The 14347-nt window shown below is 39.1% G+C and overlaps 1 protein-coding gene across 1 annotated transcript in view; it reads right to left on the bottom strand.

Moving 5' to 3' along the window:
- The window catches only part of EPB41L4A (erythrocyte membrane protein band 4.1 like 4A), a 118903-nt gene that overhangs the window by 45947 nt on the left and 58609 nt on the right, over window positions 1-14347 (bottom strand). Inside the window, exons 6-10 of the mRNA XM_039567816.1 lie at window positions 14038-14135; window positions 11416-11536; window positions 7234-7321; window positions 5071-5159; window positions 4622-4685 (exon numbers count right to left, since the gene is read on the bottom strand). Of these exons, the coding sequence (XP_039423750.1) occupies window positions 4622-4685; window positions 5071-5159; window positions 7234-7321; window positions 11416-11536; window positions 14038-14135 (460 nt within the window). The remainder of the gene's footprint in view (window positions 1-4621; window positions 4686-5070; window positions 5160-7233; window positions 7322-11415; window positions 11537-14037; window positions 14136-14347) is intronic.

The raw sequence follows: 14347 nt of genomic DNA, 5'->3' as shown, positions 1-14347 counted from the left end.
AAGATCTCTTGAAATAAAAATTTCAAAATTTAAAAAGATCTTTCTCTTTCAGCAAATATGAGGAAAGCAAGTGTTTTGCACTGCTGCGGGTTGGGTTTGTAATTGGGCAGAAACACCAATTTAGTGTAGTGGTTTGGTCCAAGATACTCATTACTGTTTATCTTCTGTGAGATGAGAATTAGGAGAAATGCAAAGCAGGCACCAAACTTGAAAGAATATGAAGAAGTTTATTAACAGACCTAAAAGAAGGGGAAAAAAAATTATACCACACCTTCAGAACTCTCCTCCTCCCCCCACCTTCCTCCCTTCTCCCACTGACAATGTGAAAAGACAACCCTTAAGATGTTCAGTCTGTTCGCCACTTCCATAATAACTTTGTTCAGTCCATTTAGAAAGAGAAGTCTCTTCTTGCTCGTGCTATGAAAACATTATCACAACGAGACAGCCGCCCACTTCCAAATATTGTTCAGTCCATTTAGGAAGAGGAGTCTCTCTGCCTGCGTGTGAGTCCCTTCCCCCGACTTGCAGCTTTTCCCACAACTGCTTTCGAGGGTCTACTCTTGGAAGTTTTTTGGGGTACAATTTTAAGGTTGAGCTGTTCAGAAACAAAACCAGAGGCCCTTCTCCTTCCCTGGGAGCAAAGGGTCTTCCTCATCTTCATCTTTAGGACTATCTCTGGGAGCATCTCTAGGAACTGAGGTTTCTCCTTTCCCCTTTGGAGCAAAAGTCTTCATCGCTTCCATCTCTCCCTGTCCAAACTTCTCATGAAATTACAGCTGCTTCAGCATCTGCCTATCTCAGTGCAGGTGCTTTTGCTTACGAGCTGAACACTCTACCCCCCATATCTTCATGGAATTACAATGGGTACTCTGATATATCATAGCTTCACAACAGAATTTCAGCTTTAAGCGTCTCCTCTCTCTCTTCCCTCAGGTTTTCAGCTCTTCACAGCAATAAAAGGGTTAATCTCACCTCGGCCTTGCAGCTGTGTGGAGCTGTGGCCCGGCCGGGCCTGGCCCACGCAGGGCCTGGCCGGGCCCGCTGGCCCCCACACAGGACCCGCAGCCACCTGTGCCAGCGCTGGAAACGAGAGAGAGCTTGGGGGGGAGTTTGTCTACTCTTAAATGTGGATCACAGAGGCGGTCACAACTTGAAGTGGCTTAAAGAATTGTCCATATTCAAGCTGGCCAGCTGATAGGTTCTATCAGGTCATAGAGGAAGCTGTAAGCACCCCTTAGCAAGGACATCATCTCCGGGACTATGCTTGCTAACCTATGACATGCACATTGAATTCCTTCTGTTTTGTGGAACAGGAAAAGTAGGAAGAACAGAAGGTTTGCATAAACCCTGCTAAGGAATGAAATCATTCACGTGCATGTTCAGACACAGAGCAACTAAAGTAAAAGGTGCAGTTACACAAAAGAGCACTGGTTTGCAGGGAACAGCACAAAAGTACTTGGTACCTACAGGCAAAAAATCTCCACATCTCTCACTCCTACCTATTATTACATTTACATTCCCAGCCTACACAGTCTATCAAAGCGTGTTTTTCTCTGTTTCCTTTCATGTCCCTAGCTGAGAGAGAAATCTAGGAAGCAGGCCATGCTCCTCACATGGGGAAACACAGGAGGTATGCTGGGCACCCCTTCCACTGCTCACTTCCACATAGTGCATCCATTGTGATCAAGCTCTGTTTTGCTGGTGGTGAGGGGAGGGCTTTGGCAGCCACGTGTTACTGGATTGTTTCCAGCAAGGTTGCTCAACAGACATGCTACCAGGAACGCTGCACAGGCATTAGATGGATTTCTCAGTTTTCTCAGAAATAAACTTCTTTAATCTTCAAAAATTGTTTGCAAGTTTTTGTCACGTTCAGGGAATGTGGACCCTCCTCCTGCAGGGGAGGGGTTCCAAATTTCATGCTGATACTTAGAGGTGCCAGAGAAAACCTAACAAGTTTATAGCTCAGAATTCACAGCATGGATTCACGCAGGGGACAATGAAATATTGATTTAATGATTAACACCATTGAAAAAGAGCTTCAGTCTCACTCGTCCATGGATGGCCAAATATTAAAGGCAGTATTTTGTTCATGAAGAGGCAACAGCAATGGCCTTTGGGGGAAAACATATAATACAAGCAAAGTAGTGAAAGATAGAACCAAAATACTGATGGTCATGCTCGTACACAATAGCGACAGGCATGCAGGAAAAAATATGAGGCAGCTAAATATACAGGAATTATTCTCATGGAAGGGATATGAAGAAGTACAAGAGGTTACACTACAAAACAGAAAGACCAAAGCAACTTACTTTATTATGAGACACTAAGCAATAAATAACATCTTCTGCTCAGTAAGCATCAAGTTTATGAAAAGTGAAGCAATGTAAACAACAAAATGAGCAGCCATAGGTTTGGCTGACATAGACACACGACCATGTGGGGTTTAGCTAGCCTAAAGACATGGACTTGGACATTTAGACTGTCATCTGTCAAGAAGATCAGTATGTCCATTTCCACCCCTCTAGTGGGAAATACACAGATTCTTCTGGCACGGTTGAAAAAATTTCACACCAATCTCAGCAAGAAACAATAAAGAAGTTACCACAAGTAACTCCATCCAGGGGAAGAGCCTTTAGTACCGCTTCACTGGTACTAAAGGCACCAACAGCGTCCTCTTTATGAGCAGTGAAAGGTGACAGTCAGTGTGAATAAGGGTAGCTGGTGTGTGTGGAAACAATGATCAAAACCCACCCTGCAGAGAGTTTTTACAGCATATGGAAAACATGATTCACACAAAGCACTTGGTTCACTCATAAGCAATCTGCTTCATTACATGGTGCTAGCTCCTTCCCTTTATGCCACAAAGTTCAATTTAAAGACATGAGGCAGTCCCCATTATTTCTACTTCTCCTGAATTTCTTCTGGAGCTCCCTATGGCTGACTGGAAACAAGCAAAACATTTCAGACTTGGTATACCACATCGGATACAACAAAAGTTTTAATTCCCTGGGCTATAAAGTGATATTCCAGGATGGAGTGAAAATGGCATATTTATTCTCCTGTATTTATTCAGTGCCACATGTAATAATATAATTTATTTATATTCATGTGTCACATGGGAGGACGAAGCTATAGCATTTATTCCAAATAAACAAGAAGAATAAAATAAATTTGTGAATCAAATTTTTTGAGAGTTCTGGAACATACATTCATACAAATACAATGATGAGCTTTTCCTCCTCTGAGTGTAAAACAGCATAAATTGTTATGACAACTTTAATCCAGAGACTGAGTTTACTGTCTGCTTATTCCAATACATAATTTTGTTCAAAGTAACCCCAGACTGCTAAAAAAGGGCAAAAGAAGATTTTTTTGGCCTTTCCTGATCTTGTTAGGATATGAAGTGCTGTAGAAATACTTCAGACTAGTATTAGTTGCAAAGGCGAATTTAATGAAGGTACACACCCCTGTACTTACTGTTCTCTTCAACAATTTCCTAGAAATACCTGTTGAGGCTTGAAACTACCAAGTTCTGTCAAAATGTTTGTCTTATGATCGTAAGAGTTCACCAGTCATCAACATTCACAGCCTCAAGTTTTCCAAAACCTTCCAGGTTTTCTACTCAGCATGTTAAGCCTTTGCAATTCCACACGGTTAAAACAAAAACTGTAGAAATGTGGCATCAGCTCCACTTCCAAGCAATTCACTCCAAGTCAAACTCAGACTTGTTTATACATGAACTATCACTCACCCTTTACATGAAACATGGTGAAAAGTTTTCCCAACCTTACCCCAGCCTTCAAACAACTCTCCTATTTCAACAAACGCACCTTCAGAAATGAAATTCCCATAGATTACCACACCAAATATAAACAAGCCACTTGGGAGTAACAAAAGAAAGATTTGCCAATACATCTGCAAAGATACAAGAAATGCTGTCCATGACAGGAGCAACACAAACATCCTCATGGAAAAATCATGGATGAGACTATCAATCATTACGTAGATGAACAAAGACACATAGATAAACAGTAAAGGGGATTACTGCCAGCGGGTTAATACTATTTAAAACTATAAACTATCAGTCCTTATGAAACTATAAACTTTCATGTTCCAAAAAGACATACAAAGTATTTTAAAAAAATAATTCCACAAACTAAACTTATAACAAAACCAGACAGTGAAAACCACAAACTGACTGCAACTACATTTTTTATTACATTTTATTATTTTTTTCCTACGTTCTCAACAGTCTCTTCCTCTCCCTAGTCCACATGCTTTGTAGGGGATAAATATCTTTTTCTTTCTTTCTTTACTTACTATATCTTAAATCCTCTTCTTTTGCTATCAGCCTGCTGTCCTTGCCCCACTGGAACCAACACTGCTTTCTCTCAAATGGTGTAAGAGCACAGTGATGTTAAACTCTGATAAATGGGTTTCAAGCTGCTTGTGGCTGCCTGTTTTGTGCCTGACAGCTTTGTGAGGTTCCTTTCACCTACATTTTATTTCTTACAATAAATTTCAATAAAACCAATAAGACTTTGACAGACACACTAAATTTCCAACTTCATTAGACCTGAGATTATTTTTTCTATCTTTTCAGGTTTAAATAAAAACTTACATCTTTTCCCAGGACTCGAAGTTCAAATTGAGTTTCCTTGAAGTGAACTTTTGTAATTCTAGGCCTGTAATATTGAGAAAAAAAGAAAGACAGCAGTTCATTAGCCTTTCATTTCATCCATTATAAAATATAAAGTTGTATATGCTTACACACAAAGACCAAAAAAAAAACACAGGTAGATTTATATTTCAGGTATGCCCCAGATGTCAGCAGAAAATTAGTGATATGTAAACATTTCAGCACGAGTATGGTAAAGGTGATCTACTGTTTTCAATACTGGGATTATCAAAGAATAAAAAATCTGCATAATCCAGAGAAATATTAGGAATTCTGTGTATACTTTTTTAATATTGCTATAATTAACCTTTCAAATAGATAACACAAATCATACTTTTCCATACAACATTGTTATTGTTTTAGCACAGACTGCACATTTAAATAATACATACCAGAAATACTTTCCTACTTGTTTTTTGTTCTTGTAGACAACAACTCCTACAGGTGTTAATCCTAAAAAGTATTCAGATTTGTTTTCACCCTAGAAAATAAAAATCTGTGTCATTCACACAGTTGCAAGTAGAATCACAGTAGCAGTGAGGTTCAGTGAGGAATTAATCCTGGTGACTTGAATATACTGTTTCACAATCCGTACAAATGGGAAAATAGTACTTGATCTACCTGATGAAAACTGCTATAGAAAAATTTGTAGTTCTGGGGGCAAAGAGGCAAGAAAGTATGGCAGTGAGGGAAAGAATGGGAATTTCATGCCATGGTGAAAAATAAAAATACCTTTTTTGTTGTTTTCTTACTGAATTAATTTTTGCTATTTGGCAAATGGCCAAATTTAGAAACTGAACTCCTTATTCAGGCATGAATGCAACAGATATCCCAACTTTCAGCTGAAAGTAAATAGCGATTTTCTGAGCTATAATATAACCATGCAGCTGCCTTCCCCCTGCTAAAATAGTGTCAGCAGCTGCTGCCTCCAAGTGAAGTAGCTCCTTTGGGAGAATCAAGCTTTTTTGTTGTTCAGCAAGGGCAATCACATGCAGGGAACATCCACATGCACCAGCTCCTCCAAAGGAAACTTATTCCTGAAGTCAGGATACAAATCTCAAACTGCACTGGTAGAAAACAGGGTGAAAACTCCACTGCTGAGTGGCAGAAGGCCCCAACCTCCCCAGTTTACAGTCAGTAACCAAAACCAGAAGCAGCTTACAGCTGAAAGAGTGCAAACCCTCCTGCATGAGGTTAAAAGAAAGTCAGCTGGAAAAGCTCATTCACCTACCTACTTGAGGCATTGAGGAAGAGCCCTACAAGCTCTAAACCAGCAGAGCATGAGCAGCAGAATTATCAACTGTGAGCGGGACTGACTTGAGATGCTGGGAAAGTGTCCTGTGTGATTACGGGGCTGACAAGGTCAACCTGCCAAGCTCTGCCTGTGCTCCTCAGTGAATCAACTGCTAAAGGCAACTTTACTTTTAATATGACCAAAGGAGGAAAAGAGCTACATCTCGTCATTTATGCCGCTTCAGTCTCAACTGAGGGCTTCTGCTGCTGTTGTAATCTAAGTAGGAACAATGATGTTCACAGGTTACCCAGGCAGAGATTTTATTGCACAACAAAAGCAAGCTATGAGGCAAAAAAAAATTCCAGGCTGTACTAATTTAACATGATTTTGTTGGATCATGTTGAATCTTGTTCCGGTAACTCCCCAGCTTTCTATGGGTGGGAGGGGAACAAAGCCTGGGATATGAATACAATTAAGCCACAGGGTGCACTAAAAGGTGCTTTATATTGCAGGCTACACATTTTTCAGCAGGAAAAAGATACTTAATCTTTAGGTAGCATCTTGATTTCTTTATTTTCTTTCAAGTAATTTTACAAAGTACTGACATCTAACTCAGTGAACTATCTATACAACAACTCCCCATTTGAACTCCTGATTTTCTTTCATTCAAAAAAAACCAAAAAAAAACCTGCCACAAGCAGAATAATTCAAACAAGATAGAATGATGTTTCCACCAGGAGCATATAGCCTCCAGGTGATGACTTGGATCCAACCCCAACATACATGCTGACAGACAAAAGAAATGGAGGGGTTTTCAGAGGCAATACAGACAACTTGCAATGCTGCATGATACAACATGGGAAAAAATGGAATCTTTAGTAAAACCTTCACAACAAATATTTTAAAAAGCCAGACATGCTACTGCTACTCCACCCTGATTTTTGCAATGGTGTTAAAAAGGTTTCAGGACACACTCTTTCTTTAAACAAAAATAATGTGCAAATTCTTCTGTCAAAGACAAAGGCAATAACCCTCACTCATGTCTCCTGACACTTGCACAAATTACTTCTTTTCTATCTGAATTGTTTTTATCCAGAGTATAACTGATTGGTTTTTATAGGCGTAACACAATCACAGCATTTAATCTGAAAATCATTAGGCTTTTGTGTGTATGAATGACCGAATCCTCTCCATCTGTAAATATGTGTTCCTTTGCATTTCTTGAGTAGTGTTCCCTTTCCAGTTATCCTGTGGCAACAAAACTGTATAAATACTGTTTCACACATTAGTGCAGTAATTGTTTTTCACGGTTACCACTTACATAAACAGGATGGAGATCCACTCCATACATTTCCAGAGATTTGGCCAAACCTAAGTAGTTAACTTCTGCCTCAGCAGGAACTTGGCCCCTGTAAACACAATTATTTGTAAGAACCTTGCAATTCCAATCAACATATAAAAATAGACCATATTAACAAATACAGTTTTCTGGACACATATGAAGCCCTTCTTACCAGTTTGTTAGACTGTCATTGTATTTTCAACACTGAACTTCTTATTCCAAGTAAGACTAGATCTCTAGTGGTCTCCTACCACAGACCTTATGCTATTTTATATATATGATATTTGCCTAATACAGTGGCTAACCTTTTCCTTGCTGTCACAGACACACTTCAGACATTTCATTTTTAGGCTTCAATATGCAAAATAACTTTTTTCCCCAATAACTACATGATTATTAACAAAGCAGGAACAGTAGGACTGACTGGGGTACTATTTCCCCATAGCAGTGCTGAAGCTACAAATTTGTGAAAGCAAGGTTCATAACTTCAGACAAACTATTACTTTCTTCATAAAATCTTGCTTATGGTAGGTCACACCAACTGGTAGTTCCCAAGTCTGCTACATTGAAAACAACGTTTGGATTCTGTTTCATGAGATTAGCCATTTCAAAGATTCTGCCTGCCTTCCTAGCTACAGATATCAATCCATCAGTTAAAAAGTACCACTGGCAGGAAACAACTGGGGAAAACTAGTGAAGGAACAATCCTGGCTAGTAGGAACATATTTGACATTAGTGACAATGGATTTATTTTCAAGAAGAACAAAACAACTAAATAAATTCAAAGCCTTGTCCTCAGAATTTACTTTGCTCTTCCCTTAATATCTGTCATTGATACAAGAGCAAGATACTCTTCTGTAAGCTTGAAATAGTTGAAGCTGCGTTTTCATTTTCACTTCTTTTCAATAATTCTCTGAAAGCAACTGGACTGTTATTGGGACAGTACAGCATGTCTTGTAAAAATATCAGCTCAAAAAGATGCATATCCTGCTTCATCCTGTTGGTTTTCTTGGGGAAATACTTCACTGGATGTGCTGCCTTTCAAATTCAAGGTGTGAAGTAGAGCATTCTACATTCAACATTTTGACCAAAGATCTGTAAAAGTCCTGCAAGATGCAAATTCTTGATTCTTGTCTCTGTTCTCTCTAGCCTAAAAGCTACCATCCAGGTTTTCCCAACTTTGAGTTATAACTGACAAAGTAAAAAGCACTTCCAAGGTCAAAGACGTGGAACAGCAGTGCTAGCATGAATGCAATAGGTATTTAAAGGTATTCAAAGGTATTTAAAATGCCTTCTTTGTATCTGGCAGATGGACTGCTTCAGCTCATCTTATCCATGTAGCAGCACTGCCACTGTTTCAGGTGCTCTTCTCTCCAAGGACTCCTGAAAAAGCAGCAGACCTGAAGCTTGTAAGAGAAATCCCTCTCTTCAAATCCCAGTAGATGTGTCATTCATTATCTGTATTCAGAACACGCAGAACACTGGATATTTGGCACATCAGTAATGTCACATCTGTCATGTCTTTTATACACTTTTGCTGTAAGAATTTACTCTGCAGCTTGATTTGTAATTTAAAGTCTTGCAAGTGGCTCTTGGAAATGTCAGCAAAATGTTCACAGGGGCTGTATTGTCTCACTGAGCTCCCAAGCAGGCTAAATACCAGTCCTGAGCAAAGTGGATTACCCCATTACTGAATTAGTGCTAGAATACAACACCAATTTAAGTGCTGCTGTTAGTCTTTCCTTACTGACCATGCTTAGAAAAATGCTGATGCACTTGAATTCTTCTGTTCTCACCTGCCTCTGGAAGGACCAATGTCAAATAAATGTTTCAGTGTGTTTTTAGAAATACTTTCACAGTAATGCATCATGTATTAGAAACTGAATTTGCAAAAATATTGAAGGAAGCAAAGATGTGAGCTGGAGCTTCTGAAGGAAGCAGATGGAAGCCAGAGAAAGAAGTCCTCCCAAAAGCAGATGGAGAAGCCAGAATGTGAAGGGATGAAGGACTCTCGGGGACTGAAAGAATTCCCATTAATACAAAGGGTGTTTCATTTTCATCGTGTGTGAAAATACAAACTCTCCTCAGCATCACACATCCCAAAACTAAAGCAGTCTTTGCCACTGGCAAAGTGACAGCCATGCAGCTGACACACACACACTCCTTTGGATGGACAAAGGGCACCTGAGTGCCACTTGAGGCCCTAAACAACATCGAAAGCTACACTTTGCTTGTGCCCCACTGACAGCATGAAATGTTGATTCAAAACACAGCAGCAGCTGACTTTCCAAGCACCAGTCAGTGATAGATCTCCCACAGTCTGAAATGGGCACTGTCAGCAGTGCAACACCAGCTCTCCTGTCTGCACTGAGGGATTCTGTCTCTCCTCCAGCACCAAGTGTTTGCTTTCTTATGTGTGAGCCCCAAAGTCACTGCTTGATCCTCCAGATGTGCATGACAACATCAGGTCACCTCACACTGCTCTCTGACCTTGGGGCTGTCATGCTGGTTATAGATGTGACAACAATTACAATAGGCAGGCTGCAGAGACTCCATGCAGTCAGAAATCCCCTCCACCTTCTTCCCTCACCTTCCTTGATTTATAAACTTTCTCAAAAAACCACATCCTTACTGAATCCCTAAATAGCTATTGTGATGTGTAAAAAAAACTGAAAGAAAATATGCAACAAAAAACAGTTTTTCTGGACATAACCAGGAGAAGGAAGGTATATGCAGTGCCACAGCTGTGCTGGGAAAAAAAAAAAAAAAAAAGCCCTGTGTTTCCATGCTGGGATCCAGAAAAAATAAAACAATTCTTCCAAACCATATCACAAACCTGTCCCTAAAATGTTTCTAGTTGGTGAGACAATTTGGGATGCCCTCAGCCACTACAGCTTCAAACTTCTTAACTAAAGAGACTGTGGTCACTTGTGCAGAAGTGAAAGCTGGCAGTGTTGATGGTAACAGCTGGGCTGAAGTAGCAATGAATACACCTTGGCTTTCCTCTCTGTTCTGATGTTGCTAAATCCCTGACACCCAACTGCAGCCAAGCAGCAAAACAGTACTAGAGCTCTGGATCAATAAGTGTTATGACAGTGATCACTCCCCTTCACAACCACTGGCTTCTGAATTTCATTGTCAAGGCTGCAAACCTTTTGAGGCAAATGGGAACTAATCTGATTTACTACACTAATGACTACAGAAACTTGAGAGAGAGAAATGAAGGCTGCTTAGTTCACAGCAATTCATCGCAACTCTCATTTCTCACAAACCAATTCTGTGATGTTGAACCAAACTAACTATCTGTGACTCAGTTTCCTCTCTCTGGAATGAAAAAAACAATACTTTTTTATTTCATAGAACTACCTGTAGCAAGTTCTCTGAAATGTATCAATTAGTATAAGGCTGTCATGCAACCACACAGAAATAATTATTGACAACAGGCTTTCTTCTCTGGAAGCAAAAGCTCAGGTCAATGTGGCAGCTGGCACAGACTCCAATTACTGGAGAACTTTTCAGAGAGAACAGCTGTGATCCTGAGTTAATACCTATTCTCATTAAACAAGACACATATAACATTAACACACAATGCTACAGGCAAAAATTACTTAACCTTTATCCAGACTGTGGCTTCATTACAGCAAGAGAATCAAGAAATTTAGATCTGCTACAAGATGGGTAACTGATTGTCTTTGCATTACTTTGACAAAGGATATGATGAAGACACTCATGAAAGGTTCCTTACTGCTCTCATCTTCTCAAATGGTTATATCACAATTGTACTTAACTTGGATTTGTTAGAACAAGCTTCTTTACACTTACCAGGAACATGAACTTGGAGATAAGCAAGTAAATGTTTATTTTGGCTCTACGTATGGTTGAATTTCTGGCATATGTTTTATTAAAACTACTGGTTCTGAAACACCCATATCTAGCTCTGACAAACCTCACATTTCCAGTTATTGTCCTACTTAGTTCCTAAAAGAACAGCTTCAATTATGTAAAATATTTTCTGCTTCTGAGAGGTATAACTGGATTCCCTGAGTCCTTTCCTCAAGTCTAGAAACCTCCACTCTGCACCACAAGCTGTTCCTCCCTGCCTACCAAGCATCCCTGAGCCTGGTATTACCTGCCAAGTTCCCAAGAGTACTGAATTCTTACATCAGAGTCTTGTGTATCCGCTCTATGGCATCCTCCAGCTCTTCCTTCTGGTCAGGAACGAAGCGGTACTCGGAGACATAGCCTGCGGTGTGCTTGTATGGGTCATAGTCCCCCAGCTCAGCTAGAGGATGCAAGGAGAAGAAAAAGGTCACTTGTGCCTTTTCTCAACCAAAAAACATGTTATATAATCCACCTACTGGTGCCCAGCCACCCCTTTCCAGCTGACGGCCAATTTAATTGTCAGTCAGATAAGAAAAAAAAGGAAAAAAGGAAGAGAATACAGAACTATTCACATCAGCACACATAAAACCAAGAAAAAATTGTCTTCACATATTTTAAAAGATATATAGGGGGTTATAGCTAGAAAGAGCTAGAAGCCTTGACAGGAAACCTAATCCTTCTACAGGCCAGATAAAATTTTGACCGAGCCAGCAAAGTTTAAATTCAATTACATCAATTATTTGGCAACATAGGCAAACAAGTGTAGAAGAAAAGTCTAGTTTTGTAATATCTGTGCTCTCATGATAAACTGCAATACTACCAGTAGAACTGATCCATATTATTGCTGGGACTTTAACATAAACTTCTGCAAATACAAATGCAGGTAAGTATCTTGAGACTCCTAAAAGGAAGGTCTACTAATGGGGTTTCTCATGAAGAATCACAAGCTTTCCTTTTTCAATAAAATATCAGTGTATTCCCTGAACATCAAATTCAGTTTTCAAGTAAAAATAACTTTCAAAAGACTTTTTCCTAAAGAAAAGGACATGATGAAGAGCCAATGTAATTTTCTTTGAAGCAACCCTGAATTTGTATACATTAGTCATGTCTGTTAATACGTTGTAACATAATTAGAAAACAAATATGCATCTTGGCCAGAACTCAGATCTACTGATCTTAACTGTAATTGCATCTATCTGAGAAATGCTGCAAAAGTTCATATTTCAATTTTTTTTATAACCCTGGGTAATATCTGTAGGCTGGGTTTCTCTGAGAAAGACTTCACAGGAGCTTTCTATCCAATGCCCACTAAGCCAAAAACATAGCAAAAAGAAGGCTTCGAGAGCCAAGAAGGAAAAGACTCTTCTAATTACTGATGTTTCTTTCCAAAATGTTGAAACAACATTGCTAGAAAAAGACAATGATCTGCTCAGTAGGGACGTTGAGAAGTTTCACTGGAAAACCTCCATAAAAATTATGTGTTCAGTGTCTGACACAGGCATTTCTCAGGTGTCTTTACATACTTTGAACAACTGCAAGCCATAAACACAAGGATAAAGCTTTTTATAGAGCCAATGGGAATGCATGCTTGCTCGTGCCTGGACTAACTTTAACCCACTGTATGTAACCCTGGCTGTGCTTTAACTCTTCTCTATCCCATAAACTTCCTCATTGTTTTCCAAGAGAGTGTTTGAGATTAGAATTACAGGAACAGGACACTACACCAAAACAACACTCTCACCACCTTACAAAATTACTAAAGGGCGTGAATTTACTCTTTTTACTCATTTCTCATAATAAAATGAAAATGCTACCATCATTGCATATTTTCCTGCTTCACCCTTGCAGTATTTTTTTCAGGGAAGGCATGTGTGCCAGCAAAGTGAAATGTGCATTGCAAAAAATTTTTCAGAGGATGACGTCATATTTCTTAGATGGCAAAATTAAGTCAAAAATAATTGTACACAAATAAATACTGCCTGAAATTTTAGCTTTTCAGATACACATATGATCCCCCATGAAATCCTGTATTATGCCCATTCCCATTTCACACACAAGTTATTCTGCCTTGTCATTCTAAAATGGATATAAAAGGAGGACTATTTTTAATGTTATATTAAGTGTTGTTGAGTCACACTTGTAACACCAATAATACAAATAATCTTTCCTTGATACATATCACTTTAGACAACCTAAATTTAACACAGAAGAAATTACAGATAGAGGTCCCAGCATGGCTCTTCACACAATTTTTGGTTACCAATTGTGTTTGAATATAGATCTTGATCTGTAATGGAAAAAGAATAACAGCTCCAGTAGACAGCAGCTCCTTTCTAATTGATTGCTAGTTCTATTACGTATGCAGGATATGGCATCCACTTCTGAAAAGATCTGTACTGATGGGTGAATGTAGATAAATGCTAAAAAAAGTGAAAATTCTTCACTTCAGGTCAGATCATATCCTCCCTCCAAGCAAACATGCAGTCATATTGACATAATGTTATTTTTGAAATAATCTTTAATTTGGCAGACTGTGATTGGAGGCTGCCAATACCTTTTGAAATCTGTAGATCTCCTGATGAAGGTTTTGTCATACTCTACCTGTAATCCAAGCCATAAAGTCTTGAGTACATGATAAAATATTCTCCAGCAAGGTAAAGAATGTTTAGCAGAGTCTTCAGACTAAATTTGAAGTTTCCTCTTTACATTAACTTCATATTGCTCCTGCACTATTTGTTCAAAATGGTCATTTATTTACAGCTCTTGAAGTGAAACAGTGACACTACTTTTGTTCTGTTTTGAAATGAATGCATAAAGTGTTAATGATGCCTTCAGTCACCACTTAATAATCACAATGCAAGATGGAAAGAAATAAGCTCTCAGTGGGCCAGGAGAACTTACACTGAATTATGTATGCTCCCAGCTGTGCTGCAGTGTTGATTGGACAAGGCAAACGGCCCTGTAGAACATCTTGCTTTACCTGCAAGAAAAACTGATACCTAAAACACAGAGAGAAAATAAAGTTGTTATTTCAAGTCCAATTAATACTTCAAAATCATGCAGTTTATTGTACCATAACTGTGTGACAGTAAGAGCCTGTATTCCTCTCTAAATTACTTCCCCTATTGACCCTGAAATAACAACTAAGATTAATCCAGTGAAAGAACCTAGGTAAAGGATCACTCCCTGCTTTTCCAATCTGCTTATATTG

This window comes from Corvus cornix, chromosome Z (genome assembly GCF_000738735.6).
Source record: "Corvus cornix cornix isolate S_Up_H32 chromosome Z, ASM73873v5, whole genome shotgun sequence".
NCBI lineage: Eukaryota > Metazoa > Chordata > Aves > Passeriformes > Corvidae > Corvus > Corvus cornix.
Note: the sequence above shows the minus strand (reverse complement) of the source record. Positions and strands in the feature narration are given on the sequence as shown.